Raw genomic sequence first — 21,966 nt, forward strand, 5'->3', positions numbered from 1 at the left:
CCTTGATCAGTCGGGAATGCAGCAACGAAGACCATTGGCTTGGGTTCTTCAAAGCCCGGGTATGGCTCTACGATGTCCTCGCTGCCAACCGTCGTGAATGTGTCGCCAATCTTTGAATCTTGAATCTTCTTCATTCCGGGGTTGAAGAATATGTACCCAACTTGTCCGGCGCGAAGCACTGATTGTGGCACTTGGTTCGGGTATTGTATCCCGACCTCGCCGACGGTGTATTTCTTCCCCGTCGCGTACGATACAAGTTGATCCCCAGCCCGGACCGTGCCGTCAAAGACGCGCACCAGTAGAATGACACCCCTGAATGTGTCGTACCAGCTGTCCACGAGCAACATTCGTAACGGCTTCTTGTGGTCGCCAACAGGAGCAGGCACCCTCTCAATAACAGCCGGGAGTATCGCCTCGACGTTTTTGCCTGTCTTTGCGCTCACTAACACTGGTGCACCGCCCTTGCCGCCTTCATCCTCTGCGCCGAGCTCAAACGTTTCCAGGAGTTGCGACACCGCCCGACCTACGTCTGCGGTTGGAAGATCGACCTTGTTGACTACTGGTACAAGGGTAAGGCCCTGCGCGAATGCTAGGTAGAAGTTGGCAACAGTCTGGGCCTGGATGCCCTGGCTCGCATCGACGAGGAGCAGTGCGCCTCCGCAGGACGCGTAGGAGCGAGTGACTTCGGCACGGAAATCGACGTGGCCCGGAGTGTCGACAAGATGAAGAAGGTAGTCTCGTCCCTTGTATCTGTATATCATGGTGCATGTCTGGGCTTTGACGGTGATTCCTCGCTCACGCTCGACATCGAGTTTGTCCTGGTGCAATCCTTGTTAGTCTTCGCTGCTGACCCCGAGAGGCAGTGAGGCAGGTCAGGGGGTCATCTTACCAGAATCTGCTTATTACCATCACTTGCAGAGATCGTCCCCGTGAGCTCCAGCAGCCGGTCGCTCAGGGTGCTCTTGCCGTGGTCGATGTGTGCGACGATGCAAAAGTTGCGATACCGCTCAATAGGGATGGCCGCTATCCGCTTCTCGAGGTCTGTCATCTCCTTCTTCAGCGTGCTGTAGCTCCTACGCGCCTCTGTCCAGCCGAATCGAGGGTTTGCATGCCTCCAACATTTCGAAGTACGGCTCGTACTCGGCCGGGAGGCTGTCGAAGCCCATCGCACGGTGCCGTGAAGGTCAAGAGGCGGCGGCCTGCGGACAGCCGTCAGACGACATATTCGCTGCGGCCGCAGGCATGATCGCATGAATGCCGTGTTCGCCGTACGGCTACGCATCCAATTGGCTTCGTTGGAACATAGGCGGTGCTTTTGTCTCGCTGCTGTGAGCTGGGCGTGCCTTCGAAGTAGATCAATATGTTTGTCGCACTGATGCCAAAATTTCGAGTCGCGTGAAAAGGGTGCTATCTTATCGCCGATCACCTGGGACCTGCAGGTGCCCGCCTACATATGCAACCAGAGGAGCTTTTGGGAGGAGGCGAAATCACCACGAAGCCCACTGGAAGTAAACACCACGCTGCAATCAATCATGTTTGCAAAGCCTCGAGTTCATTTGCATATCTTGCTATACAATCAATTATGTATACCACGCAGCGTGACTACGTTTCGAAGCGACTGACTGTATCCACGTCTCGTTTATCTAGGTGTGTATATAGCTAAAAAAGAAATCAAGCCCGCGCCTTTGGTATAATCGCTCAGGATATCTTCGTGGGTGTGAATGCCATGTAAGCGCCTTCTCATGCCTCCGTATCATCGTTGTAAGCTGCCAGGTCTCGGGCCATTTGGCCAGAGCGCAAAGAGCCTCATCGATCATGTATCATTAAGAATCAGACGATCCTCCGCCCAAGCATCTCATACAAGAACCCATTCACTTCCCCTCTTGATGAACTTGTCCAACAGCATTGTCAGGTCTGACAAGACAAAGCGACAGACATAGAAGCCGAAGAACTCAGCCGCGTGACGAGTACACAATTCAAGGCCAACCTGCGTTTTGTCTGCATGGCGAAGACCGGGATCCTCGACCTGTCGAGCAATCAAATCTAGAGGTTGTCAGCTTTCGTCCAGCTTAGTTACGAGGAGAGATCGAAAATTGATAACTTACCGATAGTCTGCGCAGCATCAAACAGTCGAGCTAGCGCAGCCATGTAATTCGCATTGGGACCGTTAAATTGAACACTCGTCATGTCTCTTTTCGCTGGTTTGCTTGTTGGATGTGAAGTCATCGGCAGACTCGGCAAGGTCACATCTTCTTTCAACTCTCCAGAGCCTGCAGCGTCTTTCTTCCCGCCCCTTTCGTAGGCTGTCCCCAGCCCTGCCGATGAGTTCTTGCCCCTCAGTCGTCGCCAACTGAAAGCGCTACCCTTTCCGCTCACACTGCCGCTTCTTGGGACGGCGCTGTTCGGGGTCTCGACCACCCCATCCGCCTCCTTAAACATCGAGCCAGAGCCTTGCACCCCTACTTCGTTGCCTAGCCGTCGCGCAAGATTCGCTTGGACCTGTTCCAGAACCCCTTCCAAAGACTGCATCTCCTCAAGGACAGCATCGGCATCGATATTGTCAACTCTGGCCAGCTTTTGAAGAGCAGCGGTGAGCAGGTCACACTGCGAAATCTTGTCGTCTATGTTACGAAGCTTGACACCTTTTACGCGCCACACGTCTCGGGGAACGAATAATTTATTGCTGATGTATCCTCCGCGCGGATGGGCAAGTGTCTGATACAGCGCACGCATGAGCCAGAATGGACGAAGCATGACATCGTTGGGGCACGGTTCAAGGGGTACGGGTCCGTCATTGCCGAGCAATGGGTTTGGCTCCCCCGGCGACCTGGGCGAATGGATGTCAGAGTCGAACAGGTACAAGCCGCCAGCTGCCGAGCCGGCATTGATGCGCTCTCGGAAGGCCATTGCGACTGGCGTGGGCAACGAAGGCATCGCTGGAAGGCGATTGCTCGAGGCATTGGCAAACTGATTTGAGAGCGGAGTTCCAGGAGATAGCTCTGCAGTCTCGTCAATGTTTGATACGGAGAGATTGCGGGACTTCATGCTCTTGAGTGACGACGACGAGAAGTTCTTCCGCAAGGCTGGTCTCGTCACCGATGGTGATCGGGACCGATTGTCAGCATCTTGGGCAAAGCCGAATGGTATGGGCGGCGTTGGAGGAGCATCTCTGGGACTAATGCCCGGCTGAGGTGACGGTGCTTTGAAAGGGCCAGCATTACGATTTGGTCCTGCAGAAAGTGCTTGCCGCTGTTGTACCAAGAAACCTGCTGTCTTTGGCTGCATATACGATGCGGTGGACGAAGGTATCGTTGGCCCAGCAGTGGCAGGTTGTTGCGTTATTATCGGGGCTGGGCCAAGTTTCGACGTCTCGATCTTCAGTTGCTTAGGATTCTGTCCGGACAATCGACGATCGCGAACGCTATCTCTCCGTGAGTCTGCAGCTTTCTGACCACCAGCTGAAGAGCCAGGACGCTGTGGCGGCAGCTGTGGTAGAGACGAAGTTGGTGGCGGGGCTGCTGGGGTTTGTGCTTTGGAGATCGAAGGGACCACGGTATTTTCGGTGACAGTTGAGAGTACCGTAGTTGCTGTCGGCGGATTTGAAGCCATTGAGCTATGCCATGTCCGCGATGTAACTCCGCTCGAGTTCGATTCTCGTGGCACGGGTTTGATTGGTTTCCCGAAAGCAAATTGTTCGATCGCATAACCTTTTGTCATCTCCTCAAGCATACGCTCCTCGTCATCTGAATCGTTACCATCATAGAAGTCTTCTGGTAGTGTCGGTTCGTCGTCTTTCATCGCTTCCATGCGACGCCTTTCGCGCTCGTTTTCAAGCTTCTCAGCCTCTCGTTCAGACTGCCGTACTCGCTCCTTAGCTAGTTCGACTTTCCTCATTGCTTTGGCAACAACATCGTCATCATCATCATATATTCTGCGTCCATCAGGGGCGTCCATAGGGTCATATCCATCGTCATAGGCAGCCTCGATGGCATCGTCAAGCGCGGCATCGAATTCAGCTTCCGTGTCACCGCTAGCACCTCGAATATGTTTTCTCCGGTATCCCATCGATGAAGTTCGGGAGTGCACAGATGAAGCAGCGGATCCCCCTGACTCATCGATCGGGTCCAGCCATGAGATTGATTCGTGACTGTTTCCCCTCTGGTGACCCCTCGCTGCCATGTTCTCTTGTAAAAATCTGCTGCCTTGCGTAGAGAAATCGGATCGCGGGGCTTCATCTGCCGTTGTTCTTTCTCGTCCCTGCCTTGATGGCGGCTTTCTGGGAGACAGTGGAGGCGGCATGTAGTCATCAAGAGGTCGTGGGGGAGCTAGCTCTGGTTCTATTATGCGGTCCACTCTCGAGGACGATCTTGAAAAGGAGGATTGTAAAGTGTACTGCTCGGCGAAGGTTGTTGGAGCGACATATCGTGGTGTCTCAGAGACAAGGTTGGGACTGGGTTTCGAGTTCAGTTGTCTCCGTGCAGCAGATGTCGGCAAAGAATAACTAGTCATCGGTTGCTGTGTGCGATCCGCATCTGGGTATATCCTCGTTGCTGTTGCTGTCTCGATGACACCAGTATCTTGAGCATCATTGTTAGCCTGGAAGGTCGAACCCGTGCTGTTGCTAGCTGGTCGTCTTGGGAGAGCCTTGTCATCCTGATCTGGAGCAGGTACTATTTGATCCAGCTCATCAATTCGGCTCGTGTATGTTTTGCGCTGGTAGTCCTTAAGTCAGTGAATGTCCCAGAATTCCATACTCGAGATTGGCTCACAATGGCTTCTAGTTTCTTGCGATCCTCGTCACCTGCTGTGCGCAAGAGAACTTGGTGTAATAGATCACACGCCTCTGCATAAGCCAGTCTGGCACCTTCAAAGTTTTGCGCATTGTCTAGCTGGACAGCCGTGTTTGCCTTTTGCAATGCTTTGGAGAGCATAGCCTTCTGTGATGGCTGCTTTGATCGGCCCTTTGACGATGTAGTCGTATCCGTACTCCCCTTGGCCGTCTGGGACCGGTTTCTTGAGTGGCCCCTTTCCCTGTACGGGGCATCTTGTATGTCTGTATAAGGCATGCCTGTTTCGCGACCAAAGTACGACGTTGGGACCGAAGAGTCTGGGGTATCTACCGCCGATGATAAGACCGAGCTCTCCTGAGGTGTGAAGCCGGAATCATCCCAGAACGTATCAACACTGGGTCGCCGGAAATAGGGCATGCGTTGGGCTTCCGTTGAGGTAGTGGTTGCTGATCCTCCACGAACTTCCTGTTCAAGTGACGGTAGCGTTACAATCGGTGGAAGAGACTTGAGCGGCGGAACGCGGGCAGGCGACTCTTGACGGACTCGGGACCCAGGAGCAGCAGCGCGAGGCGACCCGCTGGCGGTGGAGGGCCGACTCTTCTGCAGCTTCCTGGGGGTGCCGCCGAAGGTGTTCGGCGAAGAGTTCGCCTGGGGCAGCAGCGTCGTCGAATCTACACTCATGCGGCGGGAGAATTGGGTTGTCTTCTGGTGGTTTGTGTTGGAGGCGCGGCTGGAGGTTGTCGAGGCAGACCAGCGGTTAAGGTTGCGGAAGCCGTCGCTCAGACCTCCTAGACTGCTCGAGCGCGAGTGGGCGTTCGAGGGCCGCCTCCGCCCAGCCTTTGGGGAAAGGTCGTTTTCGTTCACCGGATCGGCGAACGGTGTCTTGGCCGGGGCATGGAAAGGATCCTGGAGTGTTGGTCCCTGATTGTTCGGGGTGATTCGTGGTGGAGGCAGCAGCGACGAGGTTCGAGGGAGGGATGCCGGCGAGAAGAAGGCCTGTGACGGATGGATGATTGTGGAGGATATATGCTGGGGAGCGCTATTGGAAATAGTAGAGCCGTTATGATAGTAGTGCGGCCTCGAAACAGCGGAAGGGTTATCGAAGTTGCTATAGTCGATACCGGCGGTGGGATTCGACGACGGTGTCCTCGAGTGCGCAGTGTTAGAAACGGAGTTGGACGGCGCAGAGGACGACGCAGTGTGAGGCGAGGTCATCTCTGTGTCTCCCTCCCGGGTCTCTCCTGTGCTTCCTCAGCCAGGGTTCGACAGCCGAAAAGGGACGGGAGGGACGCGGCTGGTGCTTGGACGGACGGGGACGACAACGGTGGAGGAGGTGGAGGTGGTGGTGGTGGCAGCAGTAGAGCCTGGGCTGCGTGCTTGCTGGCTATGCTCGAAGCGGGAATGTCGACAACGAAGACCGACCGCTTGCTGGGCTCAATCAGCCGGAATGCGACAGGGCAGGCGCTCTTGCTCTCACACAGCTCCCAAGCTAATGTCAATGGCCGCCACTCTTTTCCCCCCTACTGCATAGTCCTCGAGTAGTCCGTCGGTTCTCACGCGAAAATGCTGTCCCGTTTTCTGCCCGCCAGGCTCAATTCGACGTCTGGTGTGACAGATGGGCCGGGTCAAGTGCCTACTGTGCAGTAGGTGCCCAGGGGTATTCCGTTTTGGGACGGAGATAGTGAGTGACGATCAGCTGCCTAAGACTCGGCGGGTTAAAGCGAGCTGCAGTCGGCAGCGCAGAATGGTGTCGGGTGTGTCGGCGTCGGTGTCTGTATCTATCGGTGTGGTTGACACTGGTTGGGTTGGGTTGGGTCGGGTAATGCAGACATGCAACAGTACAGGACAAGACGGAGACACGCAGCAATCAAGCAGCATGGGGTCTGTCGCGAGCCCCTACCACCTACACCTACATACACTAAACTGAGAGACGCTGCACTTATCTACGTATCTACTGCACGTATCCAGAGTAGGTACCGACCAGATGCAGGGGCACATTTCAAGTGGCCCATTCTCACCACCGCTGACTTTGCTTGGAGACGAAAAGGGACCCCCGTGCGTCATGGATGTTCAAGACCGGGCAAAGCTCGCCGTATCGAGAGGGCAAGTTTATGCCATAAATCACAGTAGAGATGCCCAATCCCTCGAAAGTGAAGAGTTGTAGAGTTGTTAGTGACTTGACAGGGCGGATCTCTCCAGCCTACCTTACCTAGGAAGTCTAGTGTAGCAAGGTACAGGACCCCAGGTAGACGGACTAGATATGCAGATATGATACGAAGAAATTGGGGCCAGGCCAGGAGGAGCAGTGATTCTCTGGTCTGGCGCGATGAAATGCCTGTCTTTTACACGTATACAGCACTCGCAAGAGGCCCTATTCGTGTATGCGTTACTGTATTGTATTGTATCGCCGTTTTCTGTCGCAAGCACCAAAGAGTTACTCAAGAAAGGCTGAAGAGAAGCAAGTCATCTGTCGATTGCTGCCGTCCGCGCTTCTGCAGGGGCGCCGCCAACAAACTCTTCTCCTAAGCTGTACTTCTCTGCAAGGGGCTATTCCGGAAGAGACCAGAGAAAATAGGGGTAGCTCCCCCACTTTGCATTGGCTTGCCTGCTGACGGCGCTGAGAGTCTGGGTCTGGTTGAGGTGTGATGCTTGGAGGCAGGAGGGGTCGCGCTCATAGAATGCTACCCCACACCAACGCGCCTTCCCCAACTGCCCAGTCGTAGCTTCCTAGCATCGCACCTGCTTCTTCTATCAAATTACATTACTTAATCCATCTGGGAAAAAGGGGCGTCTTTTTCTCCAGCTACCAGAGAAGACTCTCTTCGTTGAATTGAAGCGTGCAAAACCTACCTACCAGCCGACTCATTCGAGAAGCAATCTGCGTATAGGTATCCTTACACGACTAGAGGGACCACGTCTTAGAGGTTGCGTGGCTGCTTGCGATTCACTTCCCATTTGCACACAAGTCGCAGCCAAGGCCACCCGAACAAGCAAGGATACCGATAGCCTCTGCCGCCCCCCCCCCCCCCCNNCCCCCCCCCCCAGCACGTGGTTGACTGCACCGAATACTCGTGGAAACTTGCTGGATGATACCCACTCTGTGCCTGGCACAAGACCCCACGGTGCTGGGTAATCGTTGCTTCCCGCTTGCTCTTGGACCTTGTTACTGCAGATGTCGTTATTCGTGTTGCATCTGCGTATCAACACCTCGTCCCGTCTTCATACCTTCGGGGAATAGTCTCTGCATCCGCCTAATCATTGCTTTCAGGTCCATGGCAGATTTAGTTACTGTCGGCCTTTGCGTGGCTGAATCTGATCCATCTTCAGCCTCCTTGGCTCTTCGCATGCTTTCTCTTCCGTTGCTTGACTGAACGCCCCCAAACGCGGGCGGTTTCAACATCGCCCACCACCAGCGGTACGTACAATCTGCCTGGCCTCACCTCCCCAATCCTATGACTGTTGATCCGTATGCCCCTCTTCCCGTCTGCCCATTGTCGGTATCACTGAGGTCATTGGGGGCGACAGCATTTAACCACGAGCTGCATCATGAGCTTGTAGGTCATTAGCCTCGCCTTCGAGAATCGCGGCTACCCGCTGATCGACGACCTCGGTTGGCCTATATGATGCACAGGCAAGATCATCTCTGTCTGTTTTCGCGATCAGATCTAGTGCTACCTCGCTTGAAAGATGTCCTCGTTCCACGTCTTTGACACGGTCGCCTCATTCTGCAGCGCAACGGCACACCCAGCTTTCTGCGAATACGATAAGGCTACTAGTCTAGCAGCCAAGCTATGCGGAATGCTTTGCAGGAGCCGGTCCGGCGTGGGGTTCATCGAGACGAGCCCGCCATCATCGACGACTGGGTTGCAGCTTTTTTGGCAGGAGTGTTTCAACTTATCCAGCCTCACATCCCTGGCCTCTGACGGCGATCACAAGAAACGTCGCACAATGGTCATAGCACCGCAGTGGGGTCTTTGCCTTATCACCTCTCTACCATCCTATTCTCAATGCTGCATTTTCGTCCTTTCCTCTCGGAACGAGTGTTTTCCATGCGTTCTTGTCGCAGTGCCTTCCTTCGATCCGCATTCACACGTCTGTGCTTTGCGTCAGATCTGCTTTCGTTAGCTCGAGCTTCGCCTCCGTCTGTCAAGGCCATGATGAAGTCCTGTCCACGCCACCGGAGTCTGCGCATGCGAATGTGGATTTGCATATTCGCAAATGTGAACTTTTCACTCACAAGTCTCTTGCAAATAAATCAAGCATGTTTTTTCTCTCCTAATTTGTTACGGTGGTTACTATGCTCAACAATACATGCTCAGCATTGGCCCCGCGTCACCCATTCGATGATCTCAGTTTTCACACAAATCGATTGGTCTCGTGTAATTCCGAACATATAAAATGATGCGATGGTCTATTTGCAATTTCGCTGTGCAGACGTAACAAACGCTGGAAGCTCGCCCCTACGTCCGTTGCTCTTTCAAAGCAGGCAGACCTTCGTATACAGCTCGTTCTAGTTCATCATACAATTTGATGATGACCGCATCCGCTGGGGGAAAGATGCTGGTGATAAGAACAGCTCCAATACCAGTTTGAGGATCAATCCACTGCTGAGAGTTAGCGCTCATGTAACAGCCTTCACAGGCGTCATTTGCTTACCCAGTGCGAGTTGAAGTAACCGCTCCACATGATGCTTCCTGCCCGCCGCTTGCCCGGAACGTCGGTCAAGTTGACCATTCCACCCACAGCGTAGCTGAGCTTGGTATCCGTGGGAAACTCTGGGCAGTATCCGTTCCAGAATGTACTGGCGGCCTCTGTGATCGCTTTTTGCTGAAGCTCGTTAAGTTGCGGCTTGGCCAAGATGTCTAAGCTCTGCTTGCTCAAGAGACCGCCCTGCAGTATCGCCAGGATCGCCTTTGCATAGTTGTTCGCCGTGGAATATCCTCCAGCACCACCACTTTCGAGGTCGTGCTCCTTGGGGAAAGGCGACGGCCCCGAGACCAATGCGCCCTCTGGCGTCCGAATCATGAAGCCACCAGTGCGGTCCGCAACATGTGGAAGCTCCTTCGGCCAGAAGGTACTGCTGTCCATGCCCAGCGGCTCGAAGAGGTTCTCCTTCATAAATGCGTTGAGTGTCTTTCCCGTAAGTTTCTCAACCACCTGCCCAGCCCAGTCTGTGCCTGTGCCATACGCCCAACCCTCCCCAGGAGCAAATTTCAGAGGCGTCGTGAAGCCTTCCAGAGACCAAGTTGTGTTGATAGTTTCTTTCCCGACATACTTACGCCATTTCAAGATATCTGCCTCCGCAATATCATATGGGAGTCCCGATCGGTGCACAAGCATGTCACTAGATATTGAAGTCAGCTTGATGAACATGGTGGTCCGAAAGCTCGCTTACATCAAAGTTATGGGCTTCGTGTTGTCTTCTAGAATTGGTTTGTCATTTTCATCGAATCCTCTCAGGATTTGTGCTTCAGCCAGTTGTCTGATGTGGGGGCGAACGTCATCTTCGAGTCCGATCAGCCCTTGCTCAACCACCTGGAGCACGCTGATCGCGGTGAGCAACTTGGTCATGGACGCCAGTTCGACAAACGTGTCTGCATCAAATGATGCCGAGTCCTGTGCAAGGTCACGCCGACCAGTAGATCCTTGAAACAGCAGACCTGGCAAATCGTTAGCTAACTTCCATACGGAGAAGAAAGTCTCACCATCTTTATCTAACACGATGAAACTAGCACCAAGTATCTTGTCTTTTGTATCCTCGCCTTTGGCGCTGTAGCTATCTAGCACCTGCTGTATCTTTTCCATTGTTGGCGAACTAGGGAGGATTAGAGTTTCGAAGAAAAGTCAAGGTCATGCTTCCAGAAAAGCACTTTCGAGGTAAACGGCTTTTCTCATAAACTTATATAGACTCATTAACAAGCACACCATGAAGCTGTATTGTTAATCAACAGTCTTGACACAACGGAGAATGACGAGTGTAGTGCGGACTTGCGGATTTGATGCTATCAAATGATTGGCTGCCAGGATTCTGTGCCTCAAAGCTACTGTGACGGCCGTGAAATCCTTCTGCAGCTTACCGACCGGGCCCTTGAAAAGAGACTAGAACGGCTCGCGAAGTCCCATTGAGGTAAATAAGGCTGCGCCTGGCAGCTAAATGCGGACTACGTCCCATAGACATCGAGCAGGCTTCAAGAGAGGGTCTAGTAAGTTGCATCTATTGTACTATGTCCTAATCTGTCTATGTGGCGCCTGAGGCGAGAGAATCTGGCTTGTCCCGGATGATCATCTGTAGCGGAGAGGGGGTATAGTGCGGGACAGCACGGCACTTCAGTAAAAACTAACAAAGGTAGCGTGCGTCCAGCCTGTAATTGGAGAACGTGGCTCAAGCGAATTAGCCGGCTTGGATGATGTAAGCCTCCAAGTTTAATTCGGCATCGCAATGGTCTCTGAAGCGTCTGCTTCAGCCATCACGTATGCGACTGCAGAAAGCCGTTCACAATCATGGCAACAGTGACCCTAACGAAGGAGCAACCGGCTAGCCTGGGGACGAGGCGGGTGATCTCCACGGTGATGAATTACTACAACGATCCTGGCGACGGGACGCCTCCGACGCCGGTGATTGTCGGCAGGTGAGGGGTTAACACTTCCATGTCAACCATGATTTCTGAAAGATGCAGCTCAAGTATAACATTGTACTGACATGCTTGCTCTTGTCAAGTACTACAGTCAAGAACGAGCGCGTCACAGTTCCTGTCGACATCAAAGTAACCGACATTACTGGCCATGAGAATGAGTACTCGCTCGATAGCCATGGATTCCAATTGCATCACCACGAAAGCGTAGAGAAAGAGTTTCGGGACGAAGAGAGTGTCCCAAAAGAGTATTTCACCGAATGTGAACAGCTCCTTAAGAATGTGTAGGTCCTCCATCTTATCCATGAGACTTGAGCCTTCAGTGGACCAACAGTAGAGCCACTGGCAGCATGGCTCGGGTTGACAAGTGATCGTTGACAACTGAGCGATGCATAGCACAGGTGCTTCGCGTGTCCATGTCTTTGATCATAAAGTGCGCCGTGGTCCAACAAATTGGCACAGCATCAAGGAGAACAATAGGCTTCAGAAGGGGCCGCTCCGTCGTGCCCATATTGATCAATCATACAATGGCGCCTTCATGGTGTTGAAGAAGCACCTTCCGGAGGAAGCGGACAGCCTCATGAAAAAGCGCTTCCAGATCATCAATGTAAGCATCGCATGCTCTATTCTGCATTGTGGTTATTCTAATCCTTGTGTCAGATTTGGCGGCCGATCAAGACGGTCTACAAGGATCCTCTCGCTGTAACGGACGGAAACTCGGTCAGCGACGAGGACTTAGTAGCAGCTGCCATCATATACCCAGATCACCGCAGCGAAACTTGGACGGTCAAGCCCAACCCAGCACATCGCTGGTACTTCAAATACGCACAACAACCCAACGAGATTCTGCTCATCAAGTGTTTCGACACTGACACGTCTGTGCCTCGGCGCGTGCCGCACGCCGCCTTTAGAGACCCCGAGGAGGACGAAAACTACTCACGTGAGAGTATAGAAACTAGATGTTTAGTCTTTTATGACTGAATAAAACTTTAATGCAGAATACCATGCCATTTATGTTGTGATGTTTACGGATCCTTGTCTCTGATAATACACACAAAGATTTTTTATGTCAGGTACAGGTATTGTTGAAGGTTTGGAAGAGGTAAGCGGCTTGAGTAAGTAAAGCACTTTCGGGTGGTCATGGCAGGTGAAGATTTAAAGTAACTTATCTGCATGAAAATGTTAAGTTGAAAATCGCTACATCTACAATTGCTGGTTGGATCTGAGTGTGAGTGACCAGCGACAATCGCTAGCCAACAGTTCAAATTATGTTAAAGTTCACTTCATCAAGCCCTGCCTCCAAGCCCTCCCCTTCCATGAGCCCATCTACGTATGCATCGCCCACATAACTATATGCATCTCCAGTAGATCGCAGAATAAGGGGAACCTGAGTGCCGAACAAGATGGTGACCGCATCTCCCTTCCTCATGCCATGTGGGCCTAATCCAAGCATACCATGAACAGTCACAAAAAGCGTACGTCCTAGGGCCAGCGTGACAGCGTTCGACACTATTCCCTCGCAAAAGTCGTCCACGAGAAGTTGAAGATCATCGCCTTGTCTGAATTTACGCGGAAAAGGATATGAGTTTCGCTGAATGTAATCCATTTGTGTTGCATTGATAGAGCCGGCTGCCACGGGCTCTTGCCGAAATGCTCGACAGGCTAAGGAGTCGACCTCCACGTTGCACTTCTCGGTACGCATAAACCCGCCCACCATGACTTGCCATAGAGTTCGTTCTGATGTGTCATCTTTGAAATGCGGTTCCGCGAAGTCCAATATTGACTTCATATACCGGGTTCTTCTGGCTTTCGACCATGGTACCATACTGCCCGCCGAGTCAACCTGCTCGAAGTCCTCTACCTTGCTAAAGTCGAAGACCGCGGCAATGGAATCAACCAGAGCTCCTTTTCGTCGTAGTACAAACCCACTTGACTCCGCGACTAATGGTTGTTCTCTATCTTTCGAGGCGTGGAAGACGCCATGATAGCTCAATGGCAGAGGGAAAAGTCCGAGGCGTCCTATACGCTGCCAATCAGGTACCCAGGACGGAAGACCAGGTGTGTCCTTTGGGAATGTGCAGCATTCCAGCCTGTACTGTGGATACTTCAATATCATCGCCTTCGTAGCTTCGGTATACACCAACTTGACAGACTTGCTATAATCCGGCCGTACTCCTAGAACGGCCGTATCAGCCGCAACACCTAGAAAGGCAAAGATAATATCTCGTGGGTCGGAAGCTGCATAAAAAGGCCTTCCTCTGGTTGCGCCCCTCATTTCCGATAACAGAATTTCCAGAAGGCTGAAAGGTTGTCCTCGGAGGTGTTGCAAACGCGAGAGAAGACCCTGAATATGGAAGGCATTGTTTCCTAGAAGGGAACCAAAGTTCATCCATTGTGGCTGGCGCCGAGCGAAACTGCTGATCTTGGCAAAATATACAGCCGTAAGAGCGGCGTGGAAGGTGTCCAGACTGACATTCTGCTCACCGCAAAGAATATGGCCATGTTTGGCCAGGGCAATTTCTTGCACAATCCAAGCGCGAAACCAATTGGGACGGTCCAGCAGCCCCTTTATGGAACCATAGATTCGAGGATCCCGGAGCTCTTGATTTTCTAGTACTTTGGGGAGGAACTTGAGTCCCGGATGTGCCTCAACGTCATCTAGAGAACCGGACGTTCCAATGTTTCCACTAGAAAAACTGTTCCATAGCTCATGCACACCGGCCTCTAGCGCATTCTGGCCAAAGGTATCCACTAAGCCCAAGAAGAGATCACTTTCGACATCGCTATCGCCCAAAGATATGTAAACCGATTCAGCTCTTCGAAAGATGGCTCCCATCTGGGACGCCTGCCAGCTTCTCTCTTCAATGTTGCTCTGGTCGATGCATATAGCATCAATCCAGAGCCATGCATCCTTAGTCACTACCTTCGACAGTTGTTTCAAGGCAAAGTGAAGATTCTCGGGTATTGTGAGCTGTTCGCAGTTGACTCTGATAGGAAACTTTGGTGTGGGGTCTCCCCATACATAAGACAGACCATGATATGATGGTCCATCATCGAGTGAAACTGTTGCTAGCTGAAGGTGGTAGTTGCTCTGTGGATCATCGGCTCTCGACATGAGATGCACAACTCGAATCTCTCTACGGTCTGAACGGAGAGTTTCGTAAAGAACCATTTCTGATTGCAAAATAGCCGCACTGCATCATGAGCAATTTGGGTTAGATGCAGATGTTGTTGTTTAGCTCCGTGGCCAGCCCTCTGCCTAAAATTACTAACATGCAATGATGTGACCTTGACCACTGACCAGTCACACACATCGCTGTGAACGCCCCATTCGCACCTACAATCCTGGAAGACTATGTCATGTTCGGGTTCTTTTATAAAGGGAACATTATACACATGGCTGTGGAAATAATACTGAAAGATTTAATTATTCTGTCAAATGCGTCATACATATTCCTTTCACACTCATTGGTAGGCTAAATAGCAGTACAGTCGATCCTCTCACGAATGGGGACTTATCAAGCAGGAATAGAGGAACTCTGGGTGCTATGTTGTAAGTGCTTTTTTGGCTGTTTCGATCTTATACATCACTTGCTACCTTGCTGCCAGGATGACGAAGCTTGAGTAATAGTTGAAGCATGATTTAAGTCTACCAAGGAGTGACCTAACCAGGAACTGTATAGTCGTATGGAAGTGCACCCCGGCTGTCCACCGACCAACTTGTTCATCCGATGAGGGGAAGGTCTGAAGAGTCTCTAATCTCGGTGGTGTCGGTTACACCAAAAGGACCAGAATCGGAGAATTCGGGGTGTAGATGTCGCGCTGTTAGTTGCCTGCACCCTGCTAGTCACCAACCCCAGAGGCTCTAAGATCTGCGAATGCCGAGCAACGGGCATTAGCTTATATCGACCCCGCGCTGGAGCATTGCGATCCCCGCGCTATAGGATCGCATCGCATGCAACCATATGGCTCCTGTCTCCTAGGTCGCCTTGTAGCTAAACCGCAAGCAGAGATGAACCAGCCTAGATTCCGGAAAAGGGCCGAAACGCGATGGCACATGCTGTCATGAGCCTCCATCCAATTCCGATCCGACGGAGATTCAGTCCTGTTATGTGATCACATACTTAAAGCAGTATGGTGCCGGCCATGAGTTTGGTGATGGACCATAGGACAACTGGACAGCGACCATTCAAGGCCAAAACTGTGAGCGAATATGAGGCCTGTAAAGTCATTCATCGCCTTGGTGGCGAGCCTATACCTCCGTGGCGCTGGAGCTGTATCTCCAACAGTTGATCTGACCTACAGTAAATACGTTGGCACAGCATTATCAAATGGCGTCAGCCAATGGCTAGGCATTCGTTATGCAGCACCTCCGACCGGTCAATTGAGATTCAAAGCTCCTCAAGATCCGTTGTATAATTCAGAAACACAATATGCCACCGAGGTAAGGAAGATGAAGACCGCGCGCTAAGAGACATCAACCTTACACTGGACATAGCATGGGAAGTACTGCCTAGGGACGGGAGATGCCCCCAATAAAAATGCGACTTCAGAAGATTGCCTGTTTCTCGATGTTTTTGCACCCAGTGCGGCCACTTCCAAGTCGAAACTCCCAGTTTTTGTTTTCATCCAAGGGGGCGGGTTCAACACCGATTCCAACCCAAATCTCAACGGCACTGAGCTCGTTCAAGCTGGTGACAACTCTCTGCTAGTTGTAACTTTCAACTACCGCGTCGGGCCCTATGGTTTCTTGACACGGGGGACGGATGCGACGACAAACAACGGCCTACGTGATCAGAGAAAAGTTCTAGATTGGGTTCAGAATCATATTGCCAAGTTTGGCGGCGATCCTGACCATGTTGTAATTGGAGGGGACTCTGCCGGCGCTGCGAGTGTTAGCTTGCAACTCACAGCGTACAACGGCAAGAACACACACCTCTTCCACGCGGCAGCAGCAGAGTCGGTATCATTCGCGACTGTGCTGACAGTGGATGAGGCGAAATATCAGTATGACAACCTCGTAATTCGACTTGGCTGCACTGGGAAAGACACGCTAGCTTGTCTTCGCTCCAAGACCGTCGAAGAGCTCCAGACCATGAATTATAACAACCCTTACCCGGGCGCCACAGCACCTCCGCTGTATATGTGGGGTCCAGTCATTGATGGAGATCTCATCACTGACCTTACCTATACGGCCTTCAGAAAGGGAAAGTTTATCAAGGTTCCCGTCATCTTTGGTGACGATACGAATGGTGGCACGGTCTTCACTCCTAGAAACACCTCGAGTCTTGCTGAGGGTGATGTGTTCTTGAAAAATCAGTTCCCATTCCTCACGCTTGACCAATTGGATGCTCTCAATAGTATGTACCCAAATCCAAATCGAACCTGTCCCAACATAGGTTGCTACTGGCGACAGGTTAGCAACGCGTATGGAGAGGGAAGATACATGTGTCCAGGCTTGTATATATCTTCCTTGTACACCCAGAACGGCGTGAAAGGATCATATGCATACCGTTGGAACGTTGAGGATCCGGACCAAATCGCAGAAGGCGTCGGAGTTCCACACACCATTGAGCTGAGTGCAATATTTGGACCAAATAATACCAATGGTAAAGCCCCAGAGAGCTACTACCCAGGAGGACTAAATGCAAAGGCTGTTCCTGTCATACAAGGATATTGGACAAGTTTCATACGGTCTTTTGATCCTAACAAATATCGATATCCTGGATCAGCTTCCTGGGCGCCATGGACTGACCGGAATCAAGAGAGGCTGCTGTTCGAGACTGGAGGCAGTACCAAGATGGAGAAGATAGATGCAGGCCTCAGGCAAAGGTGTGACTACTGGGCCTCGATCGGTGAGTCAATCAGGCAGTAATTTAAACGCTAAACGTTGCGAGAGTCTGCAAGTACCTTCGAATTGCAAAGTGACATCATACATATACACTAGCATCGCCTTCGGTTTAGATTAAAATGATGCCTCTCTCGGTTGGTTGGTTCTTGAAACTCTTAGATCTACTCCGTCAACTAGAACTGCCAGCGCGAGCTGGAGGCTTTCGCCCATACACTACATAACTAGAACATGTTAGCTTTTCTCCATATACCGAGGAGAGTTATCTCACGTGAGAAAGTAGAAATGAATCTTCGGGTTCCTAATATCTTTCCTCAGATCGATCAAAAATGCTTCTACTTCTTCCGACTTCACTGCAACATCTGGAGTCAGTAATTGCCTTTCAAGGACAGTGAAAGAGCAGGCAAAGGCTTGAAAAGAGATGTCTCGGGAGTGGCCGTCCACGTTAGGCCGACGTCTTTGTCTCTTTTACTCCAAACATGGCTAAAAGAGGTAGAAATGAACCCCCAAAATTTACTTACTTCCTAGCCCCTTGGTGAACATAGTCATGCAAACCGCCTGCAACCCATCAAGAAAGTTCGTCATCTGCCAATATCCAAGTGTCTTGGCGTCTTGTCCTTTCGGCCACGGGTTTCCAGGGATAGCCAGCTTTTCTTCAACAACGTCAACGAAGCCTGCCTCCTCTAACCAACGTCTGTACTTTCGTGGGGCGAGCATATCTCGTCCAAGTCGTCTCCCAGCCTCAACATAGTATTCGACAAATTTCTCCAGGCTTGTTCCTCTCATCGTATCGTCGATGCATTGCAACGCACAGTAATAGTCTTGCCATTCCATGTATCCTCCTGGCCGCATGAAATCAAAGGCGGATCTGATGACCTTTTGGTGGTCATTAAAAACATGAAACATTAGGCGTAGATGGATGTAATCAAAGGTTTTAGAGAAGATCCAGTCATCTTCTGCGTCGTCTACCTCAAATCTACAGTTAGGCGGCACATAGTCTGGCTGAATAGGACTGAGATCTGTACCAAGCACTTCAGCTGCTGGAAATTTCGTTGCTTGATGCAAGATATGTGTTAGCTTGATAAACACGATCACACGATGTTTCAGGCAAGGCAAGAAGGGGGGTGCTGACCACACTCAATCGCCCAGATCCCAGTACCTGAGAAATTATCAACATTGGTACAAATTTATATGTCTGTAACCACTAACCAGTGCCAATATCCAAAACACATTGTGGATCATGTATTGGTGCCTTCCCAAGTTTTCCCTCGAACAGCATCATGAAAACTGCATGTTGTAAATCTACTCCCAGAATTAGTACGTGATATGCCTACACATCTCCAATCTCAGCGGATTACCTAGGCGATCTTGCTCTTCCTATATTTCACATCAGCATATTTGCTACAAATTTGTTCTCGGTCGACTCATACGCTATCATTTGGCATCCAATATCCTGTACTGAATTAGTCATGGTTCTGTTTCGCACTCCCAAGGGTTCTTACTGCCTTGGTGATATCTGTGATAGGTTCGTCCATTTTCTTCAATATAGTCGTATATGCTCGATCTGACTGAGGCTGTGGATAGGCTAATCCGCCATTAGGAACTCATTCAACCATCGACAAGGGCGAAACTTGCGGTGCTGCTACATCTCCTAGCGCGGAGTCCGCGTCGGAATCGACCTGAGCATGATCAATACAACTATTGGCGCTCAGCAACAACGGAGGAAAAGACATACACTTAATTCTGCCGAGAAATGGCTCAGGCTGCTGAGTGAATTCGATCTTTCCTCAGAAATTCCTCGCTCTTCTATTGCCTGTTCCGTTTCCTTATCGTGGGGGTCACCTGCCGCGGTTGGCCCCTCTTTGACCATGTTCGTAAAGTCTCTTGCACCTAGTATCTTCTTCTCTATATACGATAATGCTTGAGAATGCGCGAGCGTATGCCGTGATCACCGTGTATTCGGCATATCGACTCGATAATGAATCTAAAAAGTGGCACCTGGTCCGAATGGATACAGGTTCGAGCCCAAAATTAGAATTGCGAGAAATATACTTTCTCTCAAGCCACATTATGCGAGTGTTTCGCGGAGTCACGTCCGCCATCCCGTGTCACAAGCATGGATTTATCCGGGCTCCCCATGCAACAGAGCGGCACGGAATGCGTGTTACCTTCCTTTCCGCGTGATCACATGCATTAGCGGACCACGCAATGCATCCGGGCATTCACTTGATCCAGGCGTATACGCCGTCGATAGCAGGTCTTGATCTATAACAGTAAAATCAAGCCCTGCGCTCTTGGTCCTCTGGTTTTCCTTCATTCATATTTGGAACATTTGCTATCAATGTTAAAAATGATAGCTAGAGGGCGCATTCTCAGGTTAAGTGTAAATATGGTTTGTTGTGCATGGATCTCTTTTCAAGAACAACCTGATTCGTCCTGGTGTGAAATTGCAAATGTGAAAGAGAGTGTCTATTTGCGCTGTGCCAAAGGTCTATTTGCGCTGTGCGTTTATTTTAAAGCAATATGATTGGCTGACGGGAGGGTTAGCGCAACGCTAACTTGCTAGTGTTTCCACCTTAATTTTTTTTGAATGATTTGATTGGCTACACCTTTTCTAGTCATATGACTACTTTTCTCACTAATGTCGGAAAAGTCTATAACTTAAGGCTAGAATAGAGTGATAAAATTTTGAAAAAAATATTATTAAATTTATTATCTTATAAGCTACTAACTAATATTAAAATCATGAGAATTAGATGAAAATTGGCTAAGATATGACTTTAAATACTTTTATAAAGCTCGAAATGTACTAGGATTTTTTACTTTTGCTGTATTACTACTATTTTACATCAGAATTTAGTGATATTAACACTAATCGATAGCTTTTTAGATAGAGATTATAATGATAATTTTTTCAAAAAATTTTCATTATATAAAGCTAGACTTAATTAGAGTTGAAGATATGTAAGTATATTGATGCTTTGGTGGGACCCACTTATAAAACACAGCGCAAATAGATATTTGGCACAGCGCAAATAGACACTCTCATGTGAAAATGGGTGGTACACAGAGAATTAATGGGCGGCAACGCTGTGGTAGCGCGATTTCTCGGGATTGAGCTGGACTGGTCTCAGTCGATCATTTCGATACGCCTTGATGCAGGTGGAATGCCGCGGTTTCGATTTATGCTGCTGCCGTCTAAAAGTCTCGCATGCGCTCAGAAGATGTGATGTTTCTTGTCGTGGCCGATATGCTAGTGATCACCAGTCGGCACTGGATAGTTAGGTCTTCCCCGGGGATGGCAGTGTAACAAAACTCGCGACGTCGGATGGCACCTCATATCAATACAGCAAATGGCGCCTTCGGCACACTGAAGATATCGTGACAATGCTAGAGATTGTATGGCTGTTGAAGATCGCAAGTTTAGGACGTGCATTCGCTATTGAAGCCCCGGAGTTTGGGATGACCCGCCGATCGTCACAAATGTGACGTCTGTGTCGCTTTAACGCGCCTTGCCGATGACCAGCTCAGGCACCACTCCTCTTGGCGGACAAGATTCAAAAGGAATCGAAGGAAGACAGCAGATAATCGTTTCGTGAAGTACCCAGTCCTCGGCTTTCACAATTTCATCTCTCCAAATTCTCAATACTGCGATCCGTCAAAACCACCATGGCGGCCGACTCGGAGCTTGTCGACATCACAGCGCAATGTCTGTGCAAGGCACATACCTTTACTACGGCAGTTGAGCGCTCAAAACTGCCTCTCCGAATATGGTGCTGTCATTGTGATTCGTGCCGTCATTCTACTGGCGCGTTATATTCTAGCGATGCGGCATGGCCTGGCCCTGGTGAGGAGATTCAACATGCGCCGCTCAAGCGTTACGTCTTCACACCCCGCGTGCACATTCTCTTTTGCGGCACCTGCTCTAGTCCCATGTTTTTCGAGGAGTACGATGGACCAGGAAAGGGCCCAACCGGTTGGGGAGTTTTCACAGGAGTCTTGTCCAACAATGCAGTGCCTGGATTGGCGACCATTACCACTCATATCTTCGTGGGCGACACACTAGATGGCGGTGCGACGATGTGGTTGCGAGAAAACGAAAACGGCACACCAATCAAACGGTGGACAACTACGAAAGATCAGAGCGAGGAAATTGCTCCTGAATGGCCCCCTACTGCGTCACTGCCGGGTGCGGATCTAAAGTCAGAGGTTGCTTCGGTTCCGATTCGATGCCGCTGCAAGGGAGTTGATCTTGTGCTGCGCCGAGATGCGATCATTGCTGAGTTCTCTGCAAAACCGAAATCCGAGTTGCCATGGTTCATAGACCCGGTGACATTTAAGCATTTGGCTTCATTTGACGTGTGTGATTCATGTCGCCTGTCCTGTGGAGTCGACGTCTTGCACTGGACGTTCACTATGCTTCGACACATTTCGTTCCCAGAAACAACACATTCTCTAGGTCAATCAGGATTCCCGCAAACTACAAGTGATTTGAGAGCTGCAGTATCACGACAAGATGGCCGTGATTCTCGGCTTGGAACTTTAGCCTTCTACGCAAGCTCTAACGACGTGCAGCGCTACTTCTGCTCTAAGTGCTCAGCCACTGTCTTTTACGCTGTAGATGAACGGCCTGATATAGTGGACCTAGCAGCTGGCTTGCTCGAATCGCCGGCAGGTGCCAGAGCCGAAGACGTCC

At 50.7% G+C, this 21,966-nt stretch overlaps 3 protein-coding genes across 3 annotated transcripts in view; all 3 read right to left on the minus strand.

Moving 5' to 3' along the window:
- UCRPA7_5956 (putative gtp-binding protein) overlaps positions 1-1,166 on the minus strand; it is a gene marked incomplete at both ends in the record, with an annotated part of 2,062 nt that extends 896 nt beyond the window's left edge. The window contains 3 exons of the mRNA XM_007918499.1: positions 72-818; positions 890-1,073; positions 1,132-1,166. Coding sequence (XP_007916690.1) covers positions 72-818; positions 890-1,073; positions 1,132-1,166 — 966 coding nt within the window. The remainder of the gene's footprint in view (positions 1-71; positions 819-889; positions 1,074-1,131) is intronic.
- Positions 1,167-3,421: 2,255 nt separating this feature from the next.
- Positions 3,422-4,065, minus strand: UCRPA7_5957 (putative mit domain-containing protein; the record flags this gene model as incomplete). Its single annotated transcript, XM_007918500.1, has 2 exons — positions 3,422-3,613; positions 3,664-4,065. 2 exons carry the CDS (start codon positions 4,063-4,065, stop codon positions 3,422-3,424), a joined length of 594 nt encoding a protein of 197 aa, XP_007916691.1.
- A 5,185-nt stretch (positions 4,066-9,250) lies between these two features.
- UCRPA7_5958 (putative beta-lactamase transpeptidase-like protein) lies at positions 9,251-10,595 on the minus strand (the record flags this gene model as incomplete). Its single annotated transcript, XM_007918501.1, has 3 exons — positions 9,251-9,397; positions 9,447-10,134; positions 10,186-10,595. 3 exons carry the CDS (start codon positions 10,593-10,595, stop codon positions 9,251-9,253), a joined length of 1,245 nt encoding a protein of 414 aa, XP_007916692.1.
- Positions 10,596-21,966: the final 11,371 nt, after the last annotated feature.

Source organism: Phaeoacremonium minimum (assembly GCF_000392275.1).
Source record: "Phaeoacremonium minimum UCRPA7 unplaced genomic scaffold PA7_03_scaffold_447, whole genome shotgun sequence".
NCBI classification, from domain to species: domain Eukaryota; kingdom Fungi; phylum Ascomycota; class Sordariomycetes; order Togniniales; family Togniniaceae; genus Phaeoacremonium; species Phaeoacremonium minimum.